The 25,755-nt window shown below is 43.5% G+C and overlaps 2 protein-coding genes across 5 annotated transcripts; one reads left to right on the forward strand and one right to left on the reverse strand.

Moving 5' to 3' along the window:
• Positions 1-9: 9 nt before the first annotated feature.
• Positions 10-21,969, reverse strand: HnRNP-K (Heterogeneous nuclear ribonucleoprotein K). 4 transcript variants are annotated; one of them, XM_017238165.3, is made up of 9 exons: positions 21,828-21,969; positions 9,878-9,986; positions 9,747-9,803; positions 8,098-8,141; positions 7,307-7,379; positions 7,151-7,246; positions 1,166-2,122; positions 895-1,096; positions 10-381 (listed from the first exon to the last, which is right to left on the reverse strand). In XM_017238165.3, exons 1-8 carry the CDS (start codon positions 21,935-21,937, stop codon positions 905-907), a joined length of 1,638 nt encoding a protein of 545 aa, XP_017093654.2. In that variant the 5' UTR covers positions 21,938-21,969; the 3' UTR covers positions 10-381; positions 895-904. The 4 variants fall into 4 exon arrangements, with proteins under 4 accessions (XP_017093654.2, XP_070134299.1, XP_017093655.1 ...); XM_070278198.1 differs by having other exon boundaries at positions 927-1,096; positions 21,828-21,968; XM_017238166.3 differs by lacking the exon at positions 21,828-21,969 and adding an exon at positions 16,722-16,913 and having other exon boundaries at positions 927-1,096.
• On the forward strand, positions 17,232-18,195 carry Nnf1a. Its single transcript, XM_017238168.3, has 5 exons — positions 17,232-17,441; positions 17,496-17,640; positions 17,699-17,766; positions 17,826-17,940; positions 18,007-18,195. Exons 1-5 carry the CDS (start codon positions 17,317-17,319, stop codon positions 18,178-18,180), a joined length of 627 nt encoding a protein of 208 aa, XP_017093657.3. The 5' UTR covers positions 17,232-17,316; the 3' UTR covers positions 18,181-18,195.
• Positions 21,970-25,755: the final 3,786 nt, after the last annotated feature.

Below are 25,755 nucleotides of genomic sequence, written 5' to 3' on the forward strand. Positions count from 1 at the left end.
AGCTTACAATCCAGTTTATTTATACTTTATTTGTTCATACATCTTATCATACAAAGTTAAGGTTGACTTTCCCCCAAAGTGGCAATCTGTTGCGGGGGATGGAGGATGAGGCGTCGGGCGTCGGGCGTAGTGGGGTTGATGGGGCGGCGATTCTTCTTTAGTTTTCACTTAAAGTTAGTGAAGAAATACATAAATTTCTTTCGTATTTGGAGGATGCTCTTTCTGGGCCGACCAGCTCCTTCTTTTAAATTTAATTTTAAACATGTAGTGCCGCAGTAGCAGTGTTCTTTCGATGGTGTTGCTCCTGTTCCTGTTCCTGCTCCTGCTCCTGTGTTCAAGTTGTTGCCCACTTAAATGTTTCGCCTGCCGTTCTCGTGCACACTGCAATGAAAGGAGTCGGAGGAGGGGATGGGATGGCAGCCAGCCAAAGGAAAACATAATTAATGAACTTTTTAATGAACAGCAGATAGAGTTGAATGGATGTGGAATGAGGATGGGGGAATGGGGCATGGGGGTGTATTGGAATGAGGGCAGGGAACTTGGTATTGACGGTGGAATCCTTTGCGATGGATTCTGATGAATGAGATTGAGCCAGAGTCGGGGGCGAGGATGAACCGTGACACAGTTTAATTGGTTAACCAGCGAATAGAGTGATGAGCCAAGTGCACGCCGTAAGAAGACAAGGGATTTATTGTTATTACCAAACCCAAACAACAAAATCACTAGTCTTCCATACGGAGAGCACTCCCAGGATCGGTTAGTTGGTTACATCCAGATGCAGAGACACCGTTTCCAAAGTTAATACCGCGCCGACACTCCCCAGAGTTACGGATGTTAGTGGGCCAGGGGCGATAGTGTGTTAGGTAATTGAAATGCTAAGGATGGGGTGCGTACTTCGATCTTCTTAGTCTGATTGCGACACCAACCTCTGTTGCAGCAGATACTGGGCCATCTGTATTTGCTTGGGCGTGCCCGAGATGGTGATGATGCGATCGTTCGAGTTGGGCAGCGGCTCATCGATGGTGATGTATGCACTGGATTCGTTTCGGATGCGTCGGATGCGGCCGCCTCCCTTGCCAATAATAGCTCCAGCCAACTGGAAATCACAAAACAAATCCGATTAGTTCATCTATCGGAAACATGACCCCCGAGTGCTTCGACCTACCTCCTTTGGAATGGTGACTTGCGTGCTGTTGTTCGGATCATGGCCCTGCGGTATGTTGGCGGCAGTGTTGGAGCTGCCGTTGGGTCCTCCATTCGTGCCGCCGCCGGCGTTGAAGCTACCAGCGCCGTTAGCACCGCCCAGCGGGGCGACACCCCCGTTGTTAGCACCGCCACCACCGCCCAGGCCGTTGCCTAGTCCACCAGCACCGCCCGGGTTCTGACCGAAGCTGCTCAGGCTCGGCAGGCTGTTGTTGCCGCCCGGGTTCTGGCCGAAGCTGCCCAGGCTCGGCAGGCTGTTGCTGCCCTGGCTCTGGCCAAAGTTTCCAGAATTGGCGCCAAAGTCCCCGGGACCTCCTCCGAAACCGTTGTTGCCGAAGCTGTTGCCTCCTCCGAAGGGACCTCCTGAGCCCCCTCCGAAGCTGTTGCCTGAGAAGCCGCCAGTGCCTCCATTGTTGCCGAAGCCATCAACATCGCCGCCACCGCCGCCTCCGTTGGCCCAGGGATTGATGAACAGGTTATCCCGCTGGCTCATACCAGCACCCGCAGCAGCACCACCGCCAGCTCCGCCGAAGCGATCAGCACCGCCACGTCCTCCGGCGTTCCCGCGGCCACCACCGCCGCCACCACCACCGCCAGCACCGAAACCTCCACCGTTGCCCCCAGTGGCTCCACCGGCAGCGCCTCCAGCGCCTCCGCCGTTGCGGTTATTGCCGCGCTGGCTGGGTCGGGTGCTTCCGCTTCCGGTTCCATAGCCGCCGTACTCATCGGCGTAGACGCGATCAAAGTTCATGGGGTCATAGTTGTGTATGGCGCCCCTGATGGGTGTGTCGCGGGTGAGGGTGATCACCTCGCGCACCGCCTCGATCACCTGGCTCTGCTTGCCCACGGTCTGCACGACGCGATCCGTGCTCTGTGGCGCCACATTGGAGAAGACCTTCAGGAAGCGGCAACCGATGCGCTGAAAGAGAAGATTACAAGGATTAGTATGTCGTGTGATGACCCTTGGACGTTGGTTTTTTAAGAACTACCGATTGCTATCCTTTTCTGGGAACACCATGCTTTGTAATCAGCAGGAGGTCCTAGCCTGGAGTTCCTAGAATCCAGGACAATAGCCAGCTTGCCACACACAGTGAGCATGGCTAATCCTGGTCAAGGTCTGTCTACAATGGAAAGCCGAAACTAAACGCATTAAGCCATGGTGCGGCTCCTGACCCACAAAGATCCCGCTCTCCCTTTGTGTGAGTGTGTGTGAGTCCTGCATCCTGGCGCAGCTCATGCTTATTATCAGCATTGAGCAGCAGATGTCGGACGCAGTTTCTACCTGCGCTGCCTAAACGTTTCGGGGTTTCGGGACAGCAGCTGCCTCAGTGCTGCATGTAAAGTGGCAGGAAGTGCTTGCCCCCCCATCCCCGCTTTCCTCCTTCCGCTCCTCTGGCTTGTCTCTGGCGGAAGTGTAACTGAGTAATTCGATAGCCACTTAAGAGGAGAGGGAAGTACGAAGAGCCCTGTCTCTGGCTCTGGAGGGGATCGAACAGATTTCCGTGTGAGTGTGCTTGAGGTCCCCTTCTTCCCCCCCTCCTCCTGGGTTCTTCCTGCCCCTGCCTGGTCTTGTACATTTTTATTTGTGCCCGCCGCCTAATGATTGCATCATTTCTAAGCCCGTTGCGTGCCGTGTGCGTGTGTGAGTGGGGCGATGGTGTGGCGATGACCAAAGGCTGCGTCATTTTCACCCCCTCTCCCCGGCCCACCCCTCCTCCTCCCTGGCCAACCAGGCGACAACTCGTTGCGTGTGCTCCAGACAACAATGGCGACATCAAAACTCTGAAGTGCCAGGCCACGCCACTGCTCCAACTGGAGCCTTTCAATGGCCGTTGAGTCACTCACACATACATACTCTCTACAAACAAAGGACCCAGTCCCATGTCAGTGGTCGTCGGTCAGAGAATCAAAAATCCGGGCGGTGGAGGCGACCGTGTCTCACAAAAAGTGTAGCATACTTTTGGTCGTCTGTCGAAATGCGAAAAATATGCAAAGCTGGGAAGCGAGGTTTGAATATTTCAATAATGCTCTCCAAGAGGATGAATATTAATGCCCTTCATATTTTTGGCGCCCTGGGGGGTCAACCCAGTTCCAGGTAATGACGCCACAGAGAAGCCTTGTAGACTGGAGTCGAAATTTAAAATTCATCACAATTTTAGTTTTCATCTCGAACTTGGCTTCTATTTTACTAAATATTTAGTTGTGGTTAGTATTTTATTAGTACCATCACTTCGTGGAATACCTTTCAGCACTTTAATTCCGCACATTTTCACTGGAAATACTCGCTCTGGATTTTATTTAATTTTTTCTTTAGTCGGTAGCACGAGTATAGTGGTCGGGATACGGGGATACACGAGGTCCAGGAGCCAGAGAACCGTGCACGACCAGCGCCAATGTCGAACTAATTGGGTTCAACGATTGCTAGTTTCCATGTAAGGAGACGAAGACGCAGGCAGAGAGAAAAATTGGAAGCACACTCACACACTCGCACTCACACTCACTCAGTGAAGCCAGAACTAACACCAACACAACAGGAAGGCAGAAAGGACTATACACAGAAAGGACGAGCCGAGCAGAGGAAGCCGAGGCCGAGCCAGCATAGCAGCAGGCAGGCGGGCAGGCAGGCAGGCAGGGAGGCGGGCAGGCCAAGCATGTGCGTCCGTTTTGCTCCTTTTTCGTCCTGCGGTTACAGTTGTTGTTTTTGTTCTTGTTTTTGTAAGTCGTGGCAGGCCGAAAAGGATACGCAGGCAGGCAGGCTGCTGGGGCAGCTGCTGCTTCCTCTCAGCTCCCGCTGGCAGCAACCAAACGGAACCGGTGTATTTTTCAGCTCGTCTTGTTTCGTCAAAAAAAATAAAAGAAATAAAAAATAAAATAAAATGTTTCCTTTTTTTTGCTCTCCTTGTTTTTTGTTTGAAACGCATGCGCAGGACTACTAACCGGAGATGAGAAAAAAATAAAACGAAAGTAATGTTATGAGCATAATCCAGAGGCACTACATAACCCAGTGGCCATGTATGTGTAGCCCAGTCCCCCAGGATGAGGGGGAAACGAGGCCACCATTGAACAACAAATCGCTCTCGATTGATATTCAAAAAAATAAAATAAAAGGACGAGCCAGGACTATGAAAAATGAGAAAAAACAGGCACCTAATCTATAGATGCAGCATCCAGGCAGGTTCCTGGAAATGCCTCCATTAAAGGATTGCAGCGGAGCTTACTGGTGCTCTCCAAGATCCCCACGCTGGAGGCAATCAAAGTAGTCTTACGACAGCCGGCAATTAAAAAACTTTCACAGAAACAACAAAGGCCATCGCAAACAATCGCCAGGATGTGGATATAATTGGAGCACAGCGCCCAGGAAGAGGAAAACATATCAATTACCCATGAGTCCTCCCCAAAATACTAGTTTCATGACCTCCACTGTAAGGGAGAGAACAGCGAGGATGTGGCAAACAAGGCGGAAGGAAGCATCCGACTAATTTGGTGCTCAGCGCACCAGCGAAAAGTGAACCGGATATTGACGAGACTCCCCTCCGTTTTGGGGGCTCCCCACCCCCCCAACTTATTAATCAAATGATCAAAAGGAGCCAACAGACCCAGCCATGCGACAAGGATGCGAGGGAATTTGTCAGGAAAGCAGATGTCGTGGCAAGGACTCCTCCAGCTGCCGATGGAATGCTTCGAATTCCTATCCATAGGAATGCCTAAGACTAAGATGTCCTTGTAGGTTAGATATCCTTCTATTTTGATAGTTTCTTAGAAAGAACAGTCCTGCGATAAAAAGACAAGCCAGCGGAAACCATCAGCCAGATGCAGGGCAAAGGAGACACCCTCTATGTGGCGAGATGTGTGTGCGTAGCACCTGTTTGGCATTCATTAAGAGGAACAACCAAGCCAGCCAGCAACAATTGTGAGCCGCAGGCAGGCAGGCAGCGGGCAGGAACGACTCCGAATCCCCAAATGCATTTTTGGATTTAAAGACACGAAGCACTCACACACACTTACAAAGGATGACGGCTGCAGGATCAGCGCGATGGAGGCGAGGCCGGAGCAGCTGTCGCTCATTATTACGACCCGGGCAGATGCCTCTTGTGCTGGCTGACTCCTTGGCACAGGACAACATTTTAATGGGCGACAGTTGTCTATGAAGACCAGGGGCTTATAAATAAAGATGTATCTTAAGCAGGGGTTGGAGGGGATGTATTAAAAATAATTCAGATTGGGGGATAGTTTAAAAATATTTTTAGAAAACTATAGATCTCAAGATCTCGAGAAAGGTAGGCTTTGGAGCCTATACCTAACCTAAGAAGTAATCCACCATAAACTTGTTTAAAACTAAATATATATGCCGTTCCCCCCAAAACAGCAGCAATGGGAAGCGGAAAACCGGATCTGCTCTCAGGCCAGAGACGGGGAGTCAGAAGGATGAGACCAGCGGAGAGCTGCCAAATGGCTTGGCCAAGGCAAGGACTGGAAAGGAAACAGCTGCTTGCAGGCCAGTTGTTGGCGCGGCTCATGCTGCTAAGGCTGTTGTTCTTCCAGAGACAAAGACAGGAGGGCAGGGAAGGGCAGGCCGAGGACGACGACTTCCTTTCAGCCAAGAAGACAGACCCGAAGAAGAAGAAAAGGGACCGCAGACCAGAAAAAGGTACAACTGTTAAGACGACAAACACATGCTCTGCGGAGCCAAGGATGCTCCTCCAAGACGGCTTCTGATTCTGATTCTGATTCTCATTTTCGTCTTCATTCTTGTTCTTATGCCCATTCAGAGGCAGAGTCTGATCATCTGCTGTGGCAGCTGCAAGGATGCAGGAGTCGGGTCTAAGAAACTCATAATAACAAAACAGCTACCCAAGCAACGCCAGAAAGGAGGCCACAAGACGCTGGAGGAGCCGGAGGGAGGTAAGCTTTTTGTTTGCCGCCTCGGACTTGTTGACCTCCATAGAAGTAGAACCAGAAGCAGTGGGAAAATATGAATATGCATGAGAGCTATGGAGGGCAGTAACGGGGTGGGAGGGGCTGGCTAATTATGCTCGTCAGTGGGTGGGTGGATGGGTGGCTGGCAGGTGGCGGAGCGGGACATCAGTCCAATTAAAATGCAGTTCCACTCATCGCTAATTAATGAGCCGCGCCGCTGCAGCAGATGGCCTCACCTGGCCAGGACAAGCGCCCCATTTTATTGCTCGAGAAGAGCAAAGGATTCTGCCAATTGATTCACTTGAATGCCCCACCCCACCCCACACATCATCTCTGGTAGGGGGCCACATCCAGTCCACATTCCCGGGCGGGTTGCGCAATTGAAACGCGTTTGGCATGTCCTGGAACCTCCCAGTCCTCCGCCAGCCAGCCAAGTGGATGGCAGAGTGACAAGTGCGTTATGAAAGCATCCGAGCAGACGTCAGCAACAGATTCCCCAACTGCACGAGCGCCCATTCCGAGTCGTGCCTCCATCGATGGAATTGCATTCCACTGTCACCCACTGGCTGGTGAAGGATCTCGGCTGGCTGGCTGGGCTGCCAGCTCGTAACTCGCACAAAGTTTTCGATTTAACCAAGCGCAAAGTTATGTTGACGGGTTTCGGCTTCACGTGACTGCCGCAGCCGTTTGGAATCCTCAAAAACACGTCACAAGTTCCCACTAACCAAGCCGGCTTCCGCACGTCCTGCCGTCCGGCTCCCCTGGCCGAGTAATAAGCCCAATTAAGTTAACCTCCATTCGTCATGGCTGGCTAGCGCTGTCAGTTGACCGCAGGACACTGGCATAATACCGACAGGATGGTCGTGGGAACTCGCATATGGGTTAGGATATGACAGGATATCATTCCAGGTCCCTAGTTTCCAAATGTTGTAATTTTAAGTGTCCTTTGACCCATTCATTATTTAAACATTAATGTTACAATTACCCATTATCGTAGATAGTTCTGGGAAGCTATAGCTAGGGTACTTACGTCTCGAATCTCCTTGATTTTCTGGCCACCTTTGCCGATAACGCACCCGGCCAGGCTCTGATGGATCAGTAGACGTACATCAAAGTCCTCATCGCGCTGTGGGAATAGATACTTAGTTAGATTGGATCCCAAACCCCAAGCCATGTCCCGACTTACCTCCTCAAAGTACTTTAGCATTTCTGTGATTATCTCCAGAGTGGACTCGATATCCGCCGATATTTGGATGGTTCTGTTCCAAGCGATAAACGTGCATATAGATTGGAGATCATTTTATGAAAAAATAGAAGAAAAGAGTAAGGATAGCACATTAGAATCAAACATTAATCCAATCCACATCATGGCTCTTATGTCTACTTCGGGGACTAGAGCACAAACTTGGAAGAAGATTCAGTGAGATAGATAGATAGATAGAGATAGAGTGACAAGTGGGAGAGCAAGTGAGATTCCGTCCCTGATGCCAAGTATCGAACTAAATCACACAAGGAGGAGGCACAAGACGCTTGCTGGGGGGGGATTAGGATTTGGAAAAACGGATAACACTCATGGCTCCCTTTTCGGTTCTTCGGTTAAGCAGCTCAGGCCGTGCAGTTTCGGGATGGGTTAATGCGGATTAGTATGCGATTAGGGATAGGGATTAGCCGGAGAGCGAGTTAGGCCGTGGTTCTGTTCGGTTCTTCCTGGAGGGCAGCACAACTTCTACTTCTGGGCCACCTTCGGATAGGGACACATCACAGTAGTCATGTATATGTATATATAGATGGGTTATGGCTAGCGCATACAGGACATACAGAGAGCTAGAGCTAGAGCTAGAGCTATATTAGGGCTAAGACGAACGACTGCAACTCCGTTCAGTGGCCTGCATCCACGGGATATACGTTGGAGAGATGCTCTTTATAATCTAGTTGGTACGAGTAATTGCTAAAAGGTTAAAGATTGATGTGGTTTACCGTTCGGGGCCTTGGGAATCGTCGACGGACACAGTGGCTTTATACTGTGCCCCAAAACACACACATTATTCGGAGGCACGGCAGGGCGGGCAGGCGGGCGTTCGGTCGATGGGCGGGCGGGCGTTTCAGACAGGCGGGCGGGCGGGCGGTTGGTCGATCGGGCGTTGGGCGGGCGATTGCAATATACATTATATATATATATTTTTTTTTTTCGGTTGATTGATTCGCCGTTTTTTTTTTCATTATATTTTGATTTTTTATGTTTTTTCACACAACATACAGAGATAATGCATGGGGGCGGGGAGAGGTCGATCGGGCACCCACACAGTGTGTCATGGGAATGGGGGCACACGCATATATATATAAATATTAGAATAAATATACATATACATATATATATTGTGATGTGCAGGCAGATATTTTGTAGCATATATAGTGCACGGCAACAGGGGGTGGTGGTGGTGCATCAAGGTTCGAGGTTCGAGGTTCGAAGTTCGAGTTCGAAGCGATTCATCAGGGCCAGTTTTCAGATTCAGATTCAGATTCAGATACGGGATACAGACACAGATCCGAGTTACCCAGTACCCAGGTGGTGGGACATTGATATACATATATGATATAATATAGACCAGAGACCATGGACCAGCGGTGCAGAGTGATGGTGCGGGCGGGCGGGCGTTTGATTGAGGTTTGATATTCGATTTTCAGTTCGGGTTCGATTCGGTTCAGATTCAGATATTTCAGATATTTCAGATTTTCAGATGAGCGGGCGGTTGAAGATTCGATTTGTTGGGCGGGCGGGCGTTCGAACCGTAGACATATGGTTATCATAATTATCGATTAATCGAATGCGACAATCGATTTATTGGTTACATATGGGGTGTACGCAAGAATAGAGAGAGAGAAGAGAGAGAGAGAAAATTGTTCATTTAGTTAAAAGGTTAATTAGCAATGTACATTTATCGTTTTATAGTCATGTTTCTGTTTGGTTATACAAATAACTGCATTTTTGTCAAAGTTTTGTATTAAATTTTATTAAAAGCGCCTGTAGTATATTACACTTAATCCAGACACTAGTCCTTGGATTGCCTAAACTCTTTAGTTCGGGAGTCTCTTTGGTTTTAAGAAAAGAAAACGATAAATAAAGAGAAACAGAGGCTCCAAGACGGTAGCCAAAAGTGGAGACAGTGAGAAAAGAGGGGGGATTAGATGATTAGAAGAGAGTTAGCTGAGTGCAGAAACCCGGTTAGTGAGAAGCATGTTGATATTCGGTTATATTCTTTCTCTCCGATGGAGAGTACGCGGAGCAAGGATGAAAGATAGTCGGGCTTGACAGAGTGAGAGAGACAGAGAGATGGGGAAGGGGCCCAGACCGGCTCACGGGACAGGGTTCTCTTCGAGTTCCGATATCGGGCTATCAGAATTGGACTGCTGCCGAGGCGGGTCAAAGCCAGGAGTTTCGGAGAAAGAGCTGCAAGAGAGGCAGGACCAGAGAGAGAGAGAGTTCGCGACCCGGAGCCTAATCTTCCGGTTCTCTTCGCTTTAATTATAGTTCATGGTGCAACAAATAAAGTATAATTGTAAATAATACTAGACGCTTCAATTGTGAGTTATGCAATATGACTTAGGGCTTAGTCTACTAATAGTACCTGAGTACGCATCTTCTGGATGTGTTGTCCTCCCTTTCCAATAACAGCGCCCGCAATCTGTTGAAAATTCAAATAAAATAAAAGGTCACTTAAAGGAAAACTTTTCTCTTAAAATATCAAATAATACTTACACTGCTGGGGATAAGTATGCGAACAGTCTCCTCGGTGCGGCGGTTGCGCTTCTGGTCCTGTGGTCCCTCCTCTGAATCGATCATTTCGCGCTTCATTCTCAGTGTCTCTCTGCAATCGAATCACAAATAGTAGTGACGTTTAGCAATTGTTTAGCCAACTATGTTGATCTCCACCAGTCGGTTTCGAGCCAACTGACACATTACGCCGAGCACTGCCCCCACTGCCTCCAGTCACAAACTCTCGGCAGCTGCCAAACGATTGTGGGCTGAGTCGCCAGTGATGGCAGTAAGAGTGGATGTTTTTGTTTTAAAAAATATATATATATATTTTTGAAGATAATAATATAACTCTTTTTTAATTTCTATTAACCAAAAATACACAAATTACTACCTGATATGTATCGCTATAGTACATTTCACTTCCTAAAATAGATTCCTATAGCTTCCTCTAAGTAAACCCCTCTAAAACAGCTTGTATCTCTCCTCCATTGGACATCACTGACTCAGACCTGGTCTGAGGTGAGAGGCGGGCTTTGTGATTGTTACCCGCCGCAATTGAATAACAATTTAATTCAGTTTCCATTTCGGATCCAAGCTCTGCCCGATCCGATCTGGTTCGTGCCGCAGCTGCACTTGACGACGATCCATCATCCAAGTGCCCCGCATTAGAGTCGTTTTCGTTTTCTATTTGGGTAGCATCAGTCATCAAGTATACGCCCTGTGCTCCACCACAGCCTCACCAGCCCAGCAGCCCAGCAGCCCGGAAATGCCAGTCAGCCAACGCTTGAACAGAAACCCCTCCATATATGAAAACTTCTGTTCTATGTGGCACGGCACGGCACGATTCAAGCTATGTGGCATAATTGAACGAATCTGCAGCATGTGCAATAATAAAATATAATGAAATATTATAAATTTATAGAAAGAGTGCCAGGGGCGATTGTCATTTTATTTCAGTGATGTGATCTGCCCACAGCAGTAACCTGAAATGGCTCTCAAAGAATGGGGTTTCTCTGATACCCTGAAATCAAGTCTATCAGGTCTTGGGTTGAGTTTGATTTAGGCTTCAAAAGAACACATTTTTCAGAGTAATACTCTATAAGAACATCACTCTATATGACCTACCAGTTCGTATTTTTATGGTAGAGTCTCCACCTAGTCGGTGGCTTAACCCAAGACCTGGTTATTGTTTCATTTTATGAGGTTTCAGATGTCAAAACATCAATTGTCGGAGCTGCTGGGGCTGTTAAGTTGTCAAAAATGTGTCCAGTACAACAATAGCCCAACAGCAGCCCCGTCGGAAGATTAAACAGTGCGGTGGAGGGCTCGAGAGGAGGCTCTGAAAAGAGCAGACTTGAAACAGAAGTGGCAGAGCTCTGGCAGGTGCGTGGGTAGAGCTGAAGGAAAGGGTTTAGAGACCTTCGATTGGGAGCTCTCGAGATATTTTGGGGCTTGAGCTTGAGTTCTTTAATTATATTACCAATTTCAGACATAAACTTTACACCTTGGTCTTTACCTTTTTTTTTGAAGTTTTCAACAATATCACAATCGAGTTTTCGCTAAAAATCTTATAGATTTCGCTTCACAATCACCAACTTTCCTCAGATTTCACTTGAAAGTTACATAATACTTGGTAGGTTGGTAGGCAGGTAGGTATCTGACGATCAGCAGCACAGGGAGCACCTGTCGAAGGTCCTGGACGAAAACTAATGAATACAGTCTGACGAAACTGGGGCTATTTATACCGGAAATCCTGCAGTTATGCGCCCCAATCCTGACCAATCGGAAGCTATAGGATCGGTATATGGACAGCGGAAGTCGCTGGCCAATGGCAGTCGTACAAATCGAGTGACAATACCTGAAACAGGGGAAGTTACCGGATGCTAGGCAACCACGATAATTGTCCCGGACTGACCACAACAGAAGCTATAGAATAGATATGGTAGTTCCTATGTACGGAATGGGGGCACGTATACCCCTCTATACCCAAAAACCCTATATCTAATACCAGCCGGGGAGGAATTGCATTCTTTTGGAACTTTACATGTGTGGAACATATAGATTCCTTATATACTATCATACTATATGATATATGCCTCCCCCACAGACCATTAGATGGATAGTGGGGGTACCTATGTAGGGCTGCGTAATGAATTTGGGATTCGACATTAGACTAATAGCCGGACCTTTTGGTCTTCGAACTGCAGTCTTCCTGCAGCTCTATGAATTTTCGATGGAACTTCACCTGATGTTTTCACATTATGCATATTTCAGAGACCCGCAGCCCACTTAAGGAGTGGCCGGGGAGGAGATCAGGGCCCTAAGACAGCAGGACGTTTAACTATTGATAGAGCAATAGAGAGGAGCCCTCCCAAAAGCTAAATGCCTGTGAAATGCAACAAATTGCGCTGACCTGGACAAATACCATTAAGGGGGAGGGGCTCCCACCAAGTCGGGAGGTTCGATGACGTGGTCTAGGGCTCTGTCATTATCCCAACTATCCCAACAGCAGGTGCAGATCTAACGCACATGCATAATTCAAGCAAATTGCAATAATTTTAAAACTTCTCTCGAGATGAACTTCCCCCGAGGGACATCGACATCGAGTACTCCTTCCACCTCCATTCCCGATGGAACTGTGAGAGTTTGAACAGCCGGAGATCTAATTATAGGGCAATTTGTGGACAGAGCCGGGCCATTGAGAAACTTTCGGTTATCGGGAGCCATTTAGGAGCGGAAGTGGGCACTAGATTGCTTCCCAGTAGCCGGACTAGCCGGGTGAGTGATGGAAGAGCTCTTCCATCAAACACTTGTCCAGCTTCCCGGGCAGGACAACAAGTGCCAGGAGCGGAAACAAAAGGGAGAGAACTGATGGGAGAGAAGGGCGCAGAAGGACAAGGCTGGTCCGCATTCCTGAAAGTGACATAAATGACAGGTAAGCAATTATGTGAAAATCATTTGATTGCTGTCCACATCCTGTTCAAATAGCTTTTGACAGCGCACACGCGTTCCAAACAGCCCACTGTCCAACCACCCAACCACCCGACCACCCTCTACTCTAACCCATAATCCCGCCCAGAAACGACAATAATTTAAGTTGCTCGGGCCAGGCGCTTGAAACTTTTTCCATGCCTGTATTCCGCCCACCCCCAGGCCGGGCTGACCACAAAAACGCAAACACAACAACAACAATAGCCGCTGGAGAGTTTATGTCCAGTGAGACGTGGCCAGCCACATGAAAACGCGGTTCGTGGCTGCCCACAAAGAGCCGAAAGGAACAAAATAAAATACACACATTCGTGTGTCCTTCCTGGTGCTCCTTTTTATTTGCCACCTCTCTGGGCTTCAGGTGAGTGTCGGAGATGAGGGCGTGACTCGGCTAATCATTAGGGGATTTCCATATTCAAAATTAGGAAAAAAAGAGTTAGGGCTGGTGATACTTATAGGTAGTATTATTTCAAGGGAGAACATTATTACTCTAATCTATCTCTAGATATTACTACAAAAATAGCACCCATGTAGTTTATATTATTATACAATTATAATATAGGTCCTTGCCTTTAAAGAAACTGACAAGTTATAGACCAGATAGCTACCCGAAGTAAAGAAATATCCATTTATTATATTACTCGATTAATTTTATTGGAGACTGTTATATTTAAACGATCTAGAACCATTATGAGCTTGAGGTTTGCGGTTTCTGGTTTTGGTTCTTGTGGTTTAGACCCTCAGTGAGATTGTATAACCCTAGCAAGCCAGTAAGATCCAAGCTTTAGAAGCGATTAGAAATACTAGTCACCCTAATGATTCATTTATTTATAAAATATATTATTAAGTACTCTTTAAAATAAATATAATCCCCCTATAATTAAAAATTCGACATATGTCTCGTGTCACGTTTCGTTTCTCACGTGAGCCTGTGCCTGTGGTGGTGTCCTTTGACCGCCTGAGCCACTAACCCCCTCCTGGTCGTGCCTCTCCTGCAGCCTAATTGGGCGTCGGGCATATGCGTTCCAACTCTATAATTTAGCGGAAAAACAGCTAATGGACGTCATGTCTGTCCCGAACATATAAAAATAAAAGGACACCCGCCACTAGAAGAAGGAGCCAGGAGCCGGGCACTGAGCGGAAATGCATACAATTGACAATTCTCATCGCCGGTGCTAGAAAAATAGTTGGTGGCCCGCCCCTGGAACGGTGGGAGCCCTCGCCTTGCGGCCTGTCCACTTCAAAGCTTTTATGGACATGTCAGCGTGCTTAGCAAGCGGGCGAAGCAGGCCCCAATCGCGTGATGGGGGAAGGACACTGGGTGGTGGGCAGTAGTGGGTGGTGGTTGGTGGCTTGCTGGTCCCTGCGCTAATAACTAATGTGCTTATGGCGTGTGGCCGCCTGTAGTTGTAGTTGCTGCTCTGTCCTGAACTATTCTATTCTATTCTGGGTTTTTTTTTCACCAAAGTCCATAGTCTGATACATACAGTTCGACTTGTTCGACTTGTCTTTGGCTGCTACACAGCTAGAAACCAGGCTGGAGAGTCCGAAATGCCTTATTCCCACCTGACTGAAGCTCGACTTGCTTTCTCAGAGTGTAGGAGAGTCCTCCTCCCCAGCCCAGCCACCCCCATAGTTGCTGCATTATTAAAAGGCTTCGATTGAAAAGTACTTTTCTTGTTTCCACCTCGCTACCCCCCAAACCACATCCCCCATTGATTGCCATTGCCTGGCTTTATCTAGTTTTCGTTTGTCAACTGCATCTCCTGACAATCTTGGTCCCAATCGCCGTCCAATCCCAATCGCTGGCTAATTAATTGGAAATATAAGAAGCCCCTCAAATAGCAAATACCCGTCAAGGTTTCAAAATCAATAAAACTTGCTTCGAAACGTGTTTCAAGTGACTTTTTGGCGATTTGCATAAAAATATTTGCTGCTTCTTTGCTTGTCATTCGAGACAATAGCCATTGAAGAGCATCGAGTGGAACATGTTTTCAAAGTCCACCCGTTTAGTACAAATCATCCGTCCAACTGTCAAGCATAATTAACCCGTATAAAAAGGGCTATGAATTTATGAAATGGGCCACAAATGCGGGCAAAGTTAACAGAGATTTCTCTTGTCACTGGATCTCAACCAGAAAATAGAGTCATAAGGGAAATCAGCGACATCAAAGTCCCAACCATCACACATCAGACAAACAAATTACAGTGCAATTGCCATATTAGAGTACTATTTTTTATTTATTTTTCATCATTATGATTCATAAAGAAAGCAAAAAAGAGGTATCAGCTACAAGAACGAATCTTGAAAGCCAAAATATGCAAATTTTATGAAAATAGGCCGCAGATTTTACCTTTTTTTTTAAAGAAAAATAAATATTTATAAAAAAAAAATGTATTTCGAACCTCCTAACAGCCTTATAACGGTTCTTTTTGTTGAAACTTGAATTAGTGATGACACATCCTAAAGCTCTCTGGATGGTCAGTATCGAACTAGTACTTGAGTATCGTATTAAAAATAACAGTAAAACCAAGAAAAGTGTGAATGTACCTTGAGACTGTACCTTGATATTGATAATCATAAACCAAAACAAATATTTTAAAAATAAATCCATCTGATAATGATATAATATTAAGAACATTTCACTGTACATCATAGCGATAACTCCCTGTATCGCATTTGTTCGAGAATTCAGTTCAATGTCAACGAACCGCTCGCAAATAGCTGCAAAATATCTTTGGAATTGCTTCACTCTCGTAGCCAATACTTGGAAACAACAAAATAAAACGGCCAAACAAGGCAAATAAAAGCGAATTTTTGCACAAAAACTTGAAATCTAAACAAAGGCAATGGGAGAATCGCCAGCCAGCTAGTCAGCCAGCTATCCAAAAAGAACAAAAAGCAAAAGTCTGAAATCTCAGTCTGTGGAGGAATGGAGGAACAGTGACAGAAATCCCCCCAAATGCCAAGGGAATAGTGGGCTAGGGGGCTGGTGGGCCGCAAAGAGGCGGTAATGAGCTGCACCCAAGACTGGAGAAGCTCATTGAACGGGTATTTGCCTTGTTCATTAGCTCCTCTGCTCATCTTGGCAGAGCATCAATCGATAGACCCAACAACAAGAACAACACACTGTGGTGGTCTTAACTATGAATAAAATATGGGTTAGGCTCTTGCCTTATTTGTAAGTTGGCGAGCATTGAACCCGACTTGTTGTCACTGCTGCGGAGCGTGGAGCGTGGAGCTGCGGCTGCGGCTGGGGCTGGGGGCGTGGGAGTTGTTTTGGAGCAACGAAACTATTTTGTTTTGATTTTATCTCCGCGGCAAAAAGAAAAGTAAATTATAATGATATTATATGTATGCCGGTTGCCGCTTTTTCCTCAAACCCTCTCCTCAACCGCATGGAGTGGAGAAAGAGGTGGAAGCAAAATACGAAACAAGCGGCAAAGCGGCAAAATGGATGAACCACCAAAAGTAGCAACAACAACAACAACAAGCGACGAGGAGACTCTGTACCTGAAAAGTAAACTTTTCAAGTGAAAGAGAGAAGAGCGGAGAGAGCTGGCGCGGCCAAGAGGCCAAGAATACTTCTATGTGCCCCCGGTGGTTGGAAAATATGTGAAAGGGAAGCGGACGAAGCCAAAGGAACCATTGGAAAGGCGCACTTTGCAGAAAAGTTCATTTCTCCGGAAAGAAACACAAAAATTGGTCAATTGGCAAACAGTTTGAGGAAAAATGTATACGGGAAAACATATTATCGCGCACATACAGTCACAGAGGCACTTGGCTGGATCGTAATTTGCCTTTTTTCGCTGCCCCCCAGCGCAGGAGGGCTGCGCGTCCCCTGCGAAAACTCACCTAGCTTGAATCCTTATTATCCGACTGCTCTTGCACTGCTGCCACAAAACTCGAGTCTCTGGCCGTTGGCACAACCTTCAGTTCTTGTTTTACGCACTTTTTTCCGCCTAAATCTATCTCGTTTAATATTATTTAATATTTTTTAACAGGCACACGAGACGGAGCGGTAGGGGTGGCAACTCTATTGTAAAACAATCGTTTCATCGATGACTCTAAATGTCCCTTTTGTACGGAAAGGTGGCAGCTCTCGGGGGGAGGCGGAAATTAATCGAAAAATGTATAAATTCAAAAGCGATTTATTTCACCGTTGCGTTAGAACACCAAACAATGTTTAGAAAATAAATAATTATATATATTCCATATAAAAAGAGTTAATAATATGCTCTTTACCCTTTCACTTTTTAAAATATCCCTTAAGTATTGGTTCGAGCATTGGCTTAAATCCGTCGTTGTCATACAAATAGCTCAATGCTATGGAACGATGTGACCTTTTTCTGATGGGTATATTTTGGCGCAAGACTCCTAAGACCCCGCAGTCACACTGAATTGTTGTTTTGTTTTTAAAATTGCGTGCAATTTTTATAATTTAATTGAAATGGATGCGAAACCAAGAAAAACCGAAGTAGTTGTCGAGGCTATGTTCGGTCCTCATCAGGAAACAGTTGCCCAAATAAAGCAGTCCTACGAAGACGCCACAAAAACAATGTTCGATAATCTGAGGTAAAAAACACATATTTTGGGAAAACTTTAACTAATAGCTTTGTTTTTAAATAGTGCCGATGACTTGTCAGCTTTTGTTGACATCCAGAAGGAAAACGGCGATGCCTACGCCGACACCGAAGCTCTGGTGCCGAAATTGCGAGAAAAAATGACCGACATCATGATGAAAATGCACTTGAGTTTCTTCGAAGGCAATGATGTAGGATCTCATCTGATCCCTAAAGAAAAACTTTTAATCGTTATTTATTTAATTACAGATTGAAAACAAACTGTTGGCTCTAGAAGTGCTCAAAGAAAAGTTCGCCGGTCAAGAGGGCAAGCAATGGTTAGGCCTCTCAATGAGGGCAACAAGTAGGACCTCACTAAATTGTATCTCATTTGCAGGAATGTCAATGAAATGACCCCCGAGGAGCTAACTCGTCCCCTACGCATACAGCTTATGGACTCCAGCATTCGCTATATGGAGCGAAAGATAGAAACTCAACAAAAGAAGCTCGAGGTGCGAAATAAATCAGTCCCCTGCTCATCTAAAGATTATTAAATATATTTAAATTTTTATTTTCAGATGGCACTGGAAAAGAGCCAAGCGAACCGGGAACGTCTTCAAAATATACAAAACGAACGTGTAAAACTTAACGCCATAATGGAGCAGCAGTTGGCGGAGTTTAAGGAAATAAAACCACAAATATTGGACTTGCAAAAGTCTTTAATTGATTCCATTAGCCAACCAGATTGTTAGTTTTCGTTGAAATATTATTAAAGGAATGTTTCTTATTAAAAAAAACAAAATATTGTTTAAGGAGTAAATTATTTTTTAGATTTTTTGTCAAATTTTCTATGGGTTTCCCTGCAAAAGTTGGAAAATGGATGGGAGGCACAATGTGACCCACGCCGAGGGCCATATATTTGCCAATTCTTATCCGATTCTGAAACGGAGTACCTTTATCGATTTGTGGATCGATTCTCCACCAATCTGCATCAAAATCTAGAGACAAATTATTTTTTAGATTTTTTGTCAAATTTTCTAGGGGACCCCCTGCAAAAGTTGGAAAATGGATGGGAGGCACAATATGGCCCACGCCGAAAAGCATATCTTTGCCAATTCTTGGCCGATCCTTAAACGGAGTACCTTTATCGATTTGTGGATCGATTCTCTACCAATCTGTATCAAAATCTAGAATCAAATTATTTTTTAGATTTTTTGTCAAATTTTTTAGGGGTCCCCCTGCAAAAGTTGGAAAATGGATGGGAGGCACAATATGGCCCACGCCGAAAAGCATATCTTTGCCAATTCTTGGCCGATCCTTAAACGGAGTACCTTTATCGATTTGTGGATCGATTCTCCACCAATCTGCATCAAAATCTAGAATCAAATTATTTTTTAGATTTTTTATCAAATTTTCTAGGGGTCCCCCTGCGAAAGTTTGGAAATGCAAGGGAGGCACAATGAGACCCACGCCGATGGCCATATCTTTGCCAATTCTCATCCGATCCTTAAACGGAGTATCTTTTTCGATTTGTGGATCAATTCTTCATAAATCTACATCAAAATCTAGAAACAAATTATTTTTTAGATTTTTTGTCAAATTTTTTAGGGGTCCCCCTGCAAAAATTGGAAAATGGATGGGAGGCACAATATGGCCCACGCCGAAAAGCATATCTTTGACAATTCTCATCCGATCCTTAAACGGAGTATCTTTTTCGATTTGTGGATCAATTCTTCATAAATCTACATCAAAATCTAGAAACAAATTATTTTTTAGATTTTTTGTCAAATTTTTTAGGGGTCCCCCTGCAAAAATTGGAAAATGGATGGGAGGCACAATATGGCCCACGCCGAAAAGCATATCTTTGACAATTCTCATCCGATCCTTAAACGGAGTATCTTTTTCGATTTGTGGATCAATTCTTCATAAATCTACATCAAAATCTAGAAACAAATTATTTTTTAGATTTTTTGTCAAATTTTCTAGGGGTCCCCCTGCGAAAGTTTGGAAATGCAAGGGAGGCACAATGAGACCCACGCCGATGGCCATATCTTTGCCAATTCTCATCCGATCCTTAAACGGAGTATCTTTTTCGATTTGTGGATCAATTCTTCATAAATCTACATCAAAATCTAGAAACAAATTATTTTTTAGATTTTTTGTCAAATTTTTTAGGGGTCCCCCTGCAAAAATTGGAAAATGGATGGGAGGCACAATATGGCCCACGCCGAAAAGCATATCTTTGACAATTCTCATCCGATCCTTAAACGGAGTATCTTTTTCGATTTGTGGATCAATTCTTCATAAATCTACATCAAAATCTAGAAACAAATTATTTTTTAGATTTTTTGTCAAATTTTCTAGGGGTCCCCCTGCGAAAGTTTGGAAATGCAAGGGAGGCACAATGAGACCCACGCCGATGGCCATATCTTTGCCAATTCTCATCCGATCCTTGAGCGGAGTACCTTTATCGATTTGTGGATCGATTCTCTACCAATCTGCATCAAAATCTAGAAACAAATTATTTTTTAGATTTTTTATCAAATTTTCTAGGGGACCCCCTGCAAAAGTTGGAAAATGGATGGGAGGCACAATATGGCCCACGCCGAAAAGCATATCTTTGACAATTCTCATCCGATCCTTGAGCGGAGTACATTTATCGATTTGTGGATCGATTCTCTACCAATCTGTATCAAAATCTAGAATCAAATTATTTTTTAGATTTTTTATCAAATTTTCTAGGGGACCCCCTGCAAAAGTTGGAAAATGGATGGGAGGCACAATATGGCCCACGCCGAAAAGCATATCTTTGCCAATTCTTGGCCGATCCTTAAACGGAGTACCTTTATCGATTTGTGGATCGATTCTCTACCAATCTGTATCAAAATCTAGAATCAAATTATTTTTTAGATTTTTTATCAAATTTTCTAGGGGACCCCCTGCAAAAGTTGGAAAATGGATGGGAGGCACAATATGGCCCACGCCGAAAAGCATATCTTTGCCAATTCTTGGCCGATCCTTAAACGGAGTACCTTTATCGATTTGTGGATCGATTCTCCACCAATCTGCATCAAAATCTAGAATCAAATTATTTTTCAGATTTTTTGTCAAATTTTTTAGGGGTCCCCCTGCAAAAGTTGGAAAATGGATGGGAGGCACAATATGGCCCACGCCGAAAAGCATATCTTTGCCAATTCTTGGCCGATCCTTAAACGGAGTACCTTTATCGATTTGTGGATCGATTCTCCACCAATCTGCATCAAAATCTAGAATCAAATTATTTTTCAGATTTTTTGTCAAATTTTCTAGGGGTCCCCCTGCAAAAGTTGGAAAATGGATGGGAGGCACAATATGGCCCACGCCGAAAAGCATATCTTTGCCAATTCTTGGCCGATCCTTAAACGGAGTACCTTTATCGATTTGTGGATCGATTCTCTACCAATCTGTATCAAAATCTAGAATCAAATTATTTTTCAGATTTTTTGTCAAATTTTCTAGGGGTCCCCTGCAAAAGTTGGAAAATGGATGGGAGGCACAATATGGCCCACGCCGAAAAGCATATCTTTGGCAATTCTTGGCCGATCCTTAAACGGAGTACCTTTATCGATTTGTGGATCGATTCTCTACCAATCTACATCAAAATCTAAAAACAAATTATTTTTTAGATTTTTTGTCAAATTTTCTAGGGGTCTCCCTGCAAAAATTGGAAAATGGATGAGAGGCACAATTTGACCTACGCCAAGGGCCATATCTTTGCCAATTTTTGTCTGATCCGTGCTTGTACATACATATGTATGTATGTATGTACATATTCATAATACATAAATGGATAAATAAATGTATAAATGGATATATGGATATATACATACATATGTTCTCCTCCCTGATTATATAATGATGAAGTTCCAAGTGTTGCTTAAATATTTTTTTATTCGTCACTTGACCCATGCACCAAAAAATAACTATATTATTGCATTTGCACTTTTAAATATATCATTTTTCCTTTAAAAGTGATTAAAAAGGTTGTAAGATGTACAAGATAATCAAAGATTTAAATCACAAATTTTTTTTATAAAAAGTTTACTAAAGCCGAATAAGTTTGGTTATGTTTGTATACGGACATATGAACGTGTGTGAGTAATTTTTCTCTTTTCGCACAATTTTTGATTGGTATTTGTGGCATGGTTGGCCGGCGATCAAATTTAAAGGCCTTTTGTTTTAAAACTAAAAAACTTTTTAAAACACTGCAGGAGGACGTTTTTCATAGGTTTTGAGATGCAAGTTTAATCAATTAAAGTGGTTTTTGTGGGTTTGATCTTATTAAAGAACACTAGAACCACAAATACATTGTTATTTTTGCAATAGATTTATATGCTCCTACCAGATTATGCGTACTCACATGTATAAATATGAAGTTTCAAGTATTGTTTTAAAAATTAGTTTATTCATCACTGGACATGCACAAAAAAAACATTCATGTGATTGCACTTCCACTTTTGAATATATCATTTTTCCTTTAAAACGGGTTAAAAAAGTTGTAGGATGTACAAGATAATCAAAGATTTAAATCACAAAATTCTTTCTATGACAAGTTTACTAAAGCCAAAGAGGAAAGGTTATGTTGCAATGGTTACCATACGTGATCCATTTTGTTTTTTGCAAAATTTTGCATTGGTATTTGTGCAATGGCGGGCGGGAATAAATATAAAGTGCTTTTTTAACACTAAAAAAAATTGTATAACACTGTACAGGAAGACCCAAAGTTCAGAAAAAATTATCGATTTCCCTGGAATTGTTTTTGAATAACAAAACATGAATGAGAAATAAAAAAATATAGACTAATTAAATTTTTATCATATATTTTAAGGAGCAAATTTGAATAATTTAATATTTTTCGTTGCCTTAAAATCTTTTTTTTTCGTTGCCAATCTCAAAGCAGTTCAAAAGGGCAGTGCCATGGGCCATTGCTAACACTGCCCAACACTGCCAAATTGGAGACAACTTCACTGAAATCAATCCGTTCCGTCTTTTCTGTTTTGGCAGTCGTCGAGGTAAGACCTCTCAAAAATTGAGTTGTGAAAAAATTTCCTGGTATACAAAAACAAAAAAAAAATTCTTAATTTCCTTGAATCAGTATCGCGGCACTTGTATTTTTTTCGCACAGGTACACGTCTCTGCTTTTAAATATTTAGAAAAAGTTCTTGTGAATTAAGTAATTCAATATTTTTTTTTATTAACTTTGAATATCGTGGATTTTTTTTAGGTTCTTTGCGGATTCATGTTTTTAAGATCTTAGCTCTTGATATTCATTTTTATCGAATTAAAGGGCTATGGTCTTAAAAATTTTATTCCGTCAATACATCATAGTAACTTGTGAATTTCATGTTCAATAAAAATGTGAAAGTGTGAAGAAAAGTGAAATAAATAAAGCAAGTGATTCTAAGAATTTACAAAATCCCAATTTTCCAACGTAAAAACAATTTTGTCGCGCGGGAAAAAATTTGGCGCCAAAAAGTATTTCTATAGAAAAGTTCTTTGTTCATAACGCGTGATTAAAAGATAAAAGAGACTTTTTTTCCTAGAAAATGAGATGCACAATATTCCAAGTTTTCACTTGGTTTTCATTTTCCCTCTAAATTTTTCCACGGCGTTGCCGTTTTGTGAAACTTTGCTACAAAACTTCATAGCTACAAATTTGAGTCAGCGACTCCGCTACACAGCGACAAGGCTACACAGCGACCATATCGTGTCGTCTCTTTTCGTACCGAGCTACAAATGTAGTTTTGTTCCTTCTGCGAATGTCGCCAAGAAAAGGAAAGCCCAAATTGTTTTTTTTTTTTTTTGTATAGTGCTTTTGATCTTACTCTGCATTAGAATTTCGGGAGTTGTCGCGAGTGGTCGATGATGGAAAAGTGTTTTTGTGGTCAGCCTTTCCTGGCCTGAGGTTTGGGCACTACAATTTTGATCAGTATTGCACATTCCTCAGCCTGAAAAGGCCTTCGACAATCCTCTTCAATAAAAAAAAAAAATAATAATAATTGCAAGTGTGTGTGTTTGGATTTATGTCTACAATTTTCGGGGTCATCTCCAGTGCAAATCTTGGTTTTTTCAACAAGAATTGCACTCGAGACGGCCAGAATATTGTGGATCTATGCAGCTACTAGCCGAAAGTGTTCAAAAGTTAGCAAGTGATTATAATTTCGATTTTATTTGTAGGTTGTGGAAGGTTGCAAAGCGTATTTTTAATCGTATTGCACTTTCCCCAGCCCATAGATATTATGCGAATAGCAGCGTCCGGTATCTGAGTGAAATATTTGTGGCCAGATACCCTTTAGGTCGGTATTTGTGACAATATGATATTTCAATCATATTGCACTTGTACCGGCCTGATAATATCTGGCATTCGTCATCTGTGAGTCTGTGAAAAGTGCGCGAAATATCAAAACATAAACACTTGCAGGACGGGATGTGTGACAATATTTTGATTATTAAACGAATATTGCACACCTCCTGGCCTTTAAATGTAAATGTTTCTACTGCCGAAGGAAAAACTTCATTTTCGTAGCTCGCATTTTCTTTTCGGAAAATGTGGTGCCGTTAGAATGGCGTCGCGTGCGAGCGAGACGACTGCTGTAACAGTTCGGACAAGCTTTTTGCCAGTTCTTCTTTGCGTCGCGGGGTTGCCAGATCGGTGAGTTGTGCTTTCAGTTGTGAGTGTTAAATGTCGAGGCATCAAAAATACGAATTTAGTAATGCTTAGTTGAATATTCCCTTCTAAATGATGCAACTTAGTAATAACAGGCACTTGGGGCGAAGTAAGCAAATTTAATTAGACCGCTTGGTTGGATGCACTTATTTGCACGTCATTTACCGTTCTCGGAACCCTATGGCCAGCCTTATTTTTCAGCCCGTTTAATGATGGGATGGTCATTGGTTTGGAAAACTAACAAGTACGAACATAATGTATAATGCCCCAGCACGCGCGAATCCAAGAGGTGTGAAATTGGACTCATGGGCGGCCTCCATTTGGACTCTTGGCGGTTCTGCGTCCTACCGGCTGCACCAGATGACCAGCGAGGAACGGTTTAATTTTGCTTTTTTTTTGGCGGAAGTGTATGTAAGTACCGCTAGTGCACCGGTTATCTGCCACATCTGTGTTACATTTAGACGATTTTACACTAATACTTCCCAGCCCAGCAGCAGTGAGAACATGCCGTTCGTGCTGATAGCAAACACAATTACATAAATGTTTGTTTTGACAACAATAGGCAGCGGCAGCAAAAAAAGCAACAAGATTGCATAATTGCTTGTAAAATTTTTGCGCTCCCACAATTTCTCATTTTAGCCAAGAAGAAAGACCAGCCGGCTGATGGTGTCTCCATTAGAAAGAGAGAACGGGAGCGGATGGCGATCCTTTTACTGCAATTTACGGCTGCTTTTGCTCTCACTTCTGTCTCTCATGCGAGCTTTCGCCGGCCAGAGCTGGCACAGTGGAGGCCGCTTAGAAATGCTATGTTTATTTTTCCACAGCTAATCTAAATGTATTCTACAAATATGGCCATAAATTGTAAAATAGCACTTTCGTAATTGTTGGCCTTATTTATGCACTGTGAACAGCCAGGGGCTGGAGAGGCGCTGTCCATAATAAAGACTCTCTTTATGTTAGCTCTTTCCAGTAGTGATGCTCGGTTTGGCTTTAAGCCGAAAAGGCAAAATTTATAAATTTGTTTTAATTAAATATCAGTTTATTTGGATTTTACATAATTTACCTATGCGTTTTAGGTAGTCTAATAAGGCTTTTTTCATATAGTCCAAGTCCTATAACTCACATATGCAACGATTAAATAAATCATAAGATAAATTTTTAAGTTAATCTCTACATATTTACATTTTTTTTTAATTATATTTTTTCTCAGGCTAAACGATTAAATTATGTATTCATAAAAATGCTCTCGATGTTATTTTAGTAAAATATCAATACCTATTTATCGCTCCAACTATATTAGTAAGTTTCAATATTTTGTAAATTATCCTATTAACTAGTAAAGTGTTTTATTATGTTAAATAGTCTTTTATAATCCAGATCTTAAAAGCCTGTAGAACTTATTAAAAATACTTAGTATCTCCCCCATTATAGGCCTACGCAGTGTGATCTATTTACCAGCCCCATCAACTTCCTAGCCCGGATTTAAATGCAATTAAAAGTGTATATTATTTCCAAGGTACATCTATATATTTACTACCTCGAATATTATGAATTTCAAGCTGGGTAAATGAAATGCTTTCTCTCCCGATATAGCCATTTCTGCCACCGATGCAAGGCAACA

The sequence above is a fragment of the Drosophila bipectinata genome, chromosome 2R, assembly GCF_030179905.1.
Source record: "Drosophila bipectinata strain 14024-0381.07 chromosome 2R, DbipHiC1v2, whole genome shotgun sequence".
In the NCBI taxonomy this organism is placed as follows: Eukaryota; Metazoa; Arthropoda; class Insecta; order Diptera; family Drosophilidae; genus Drosophila; species Drosophila bipectinata.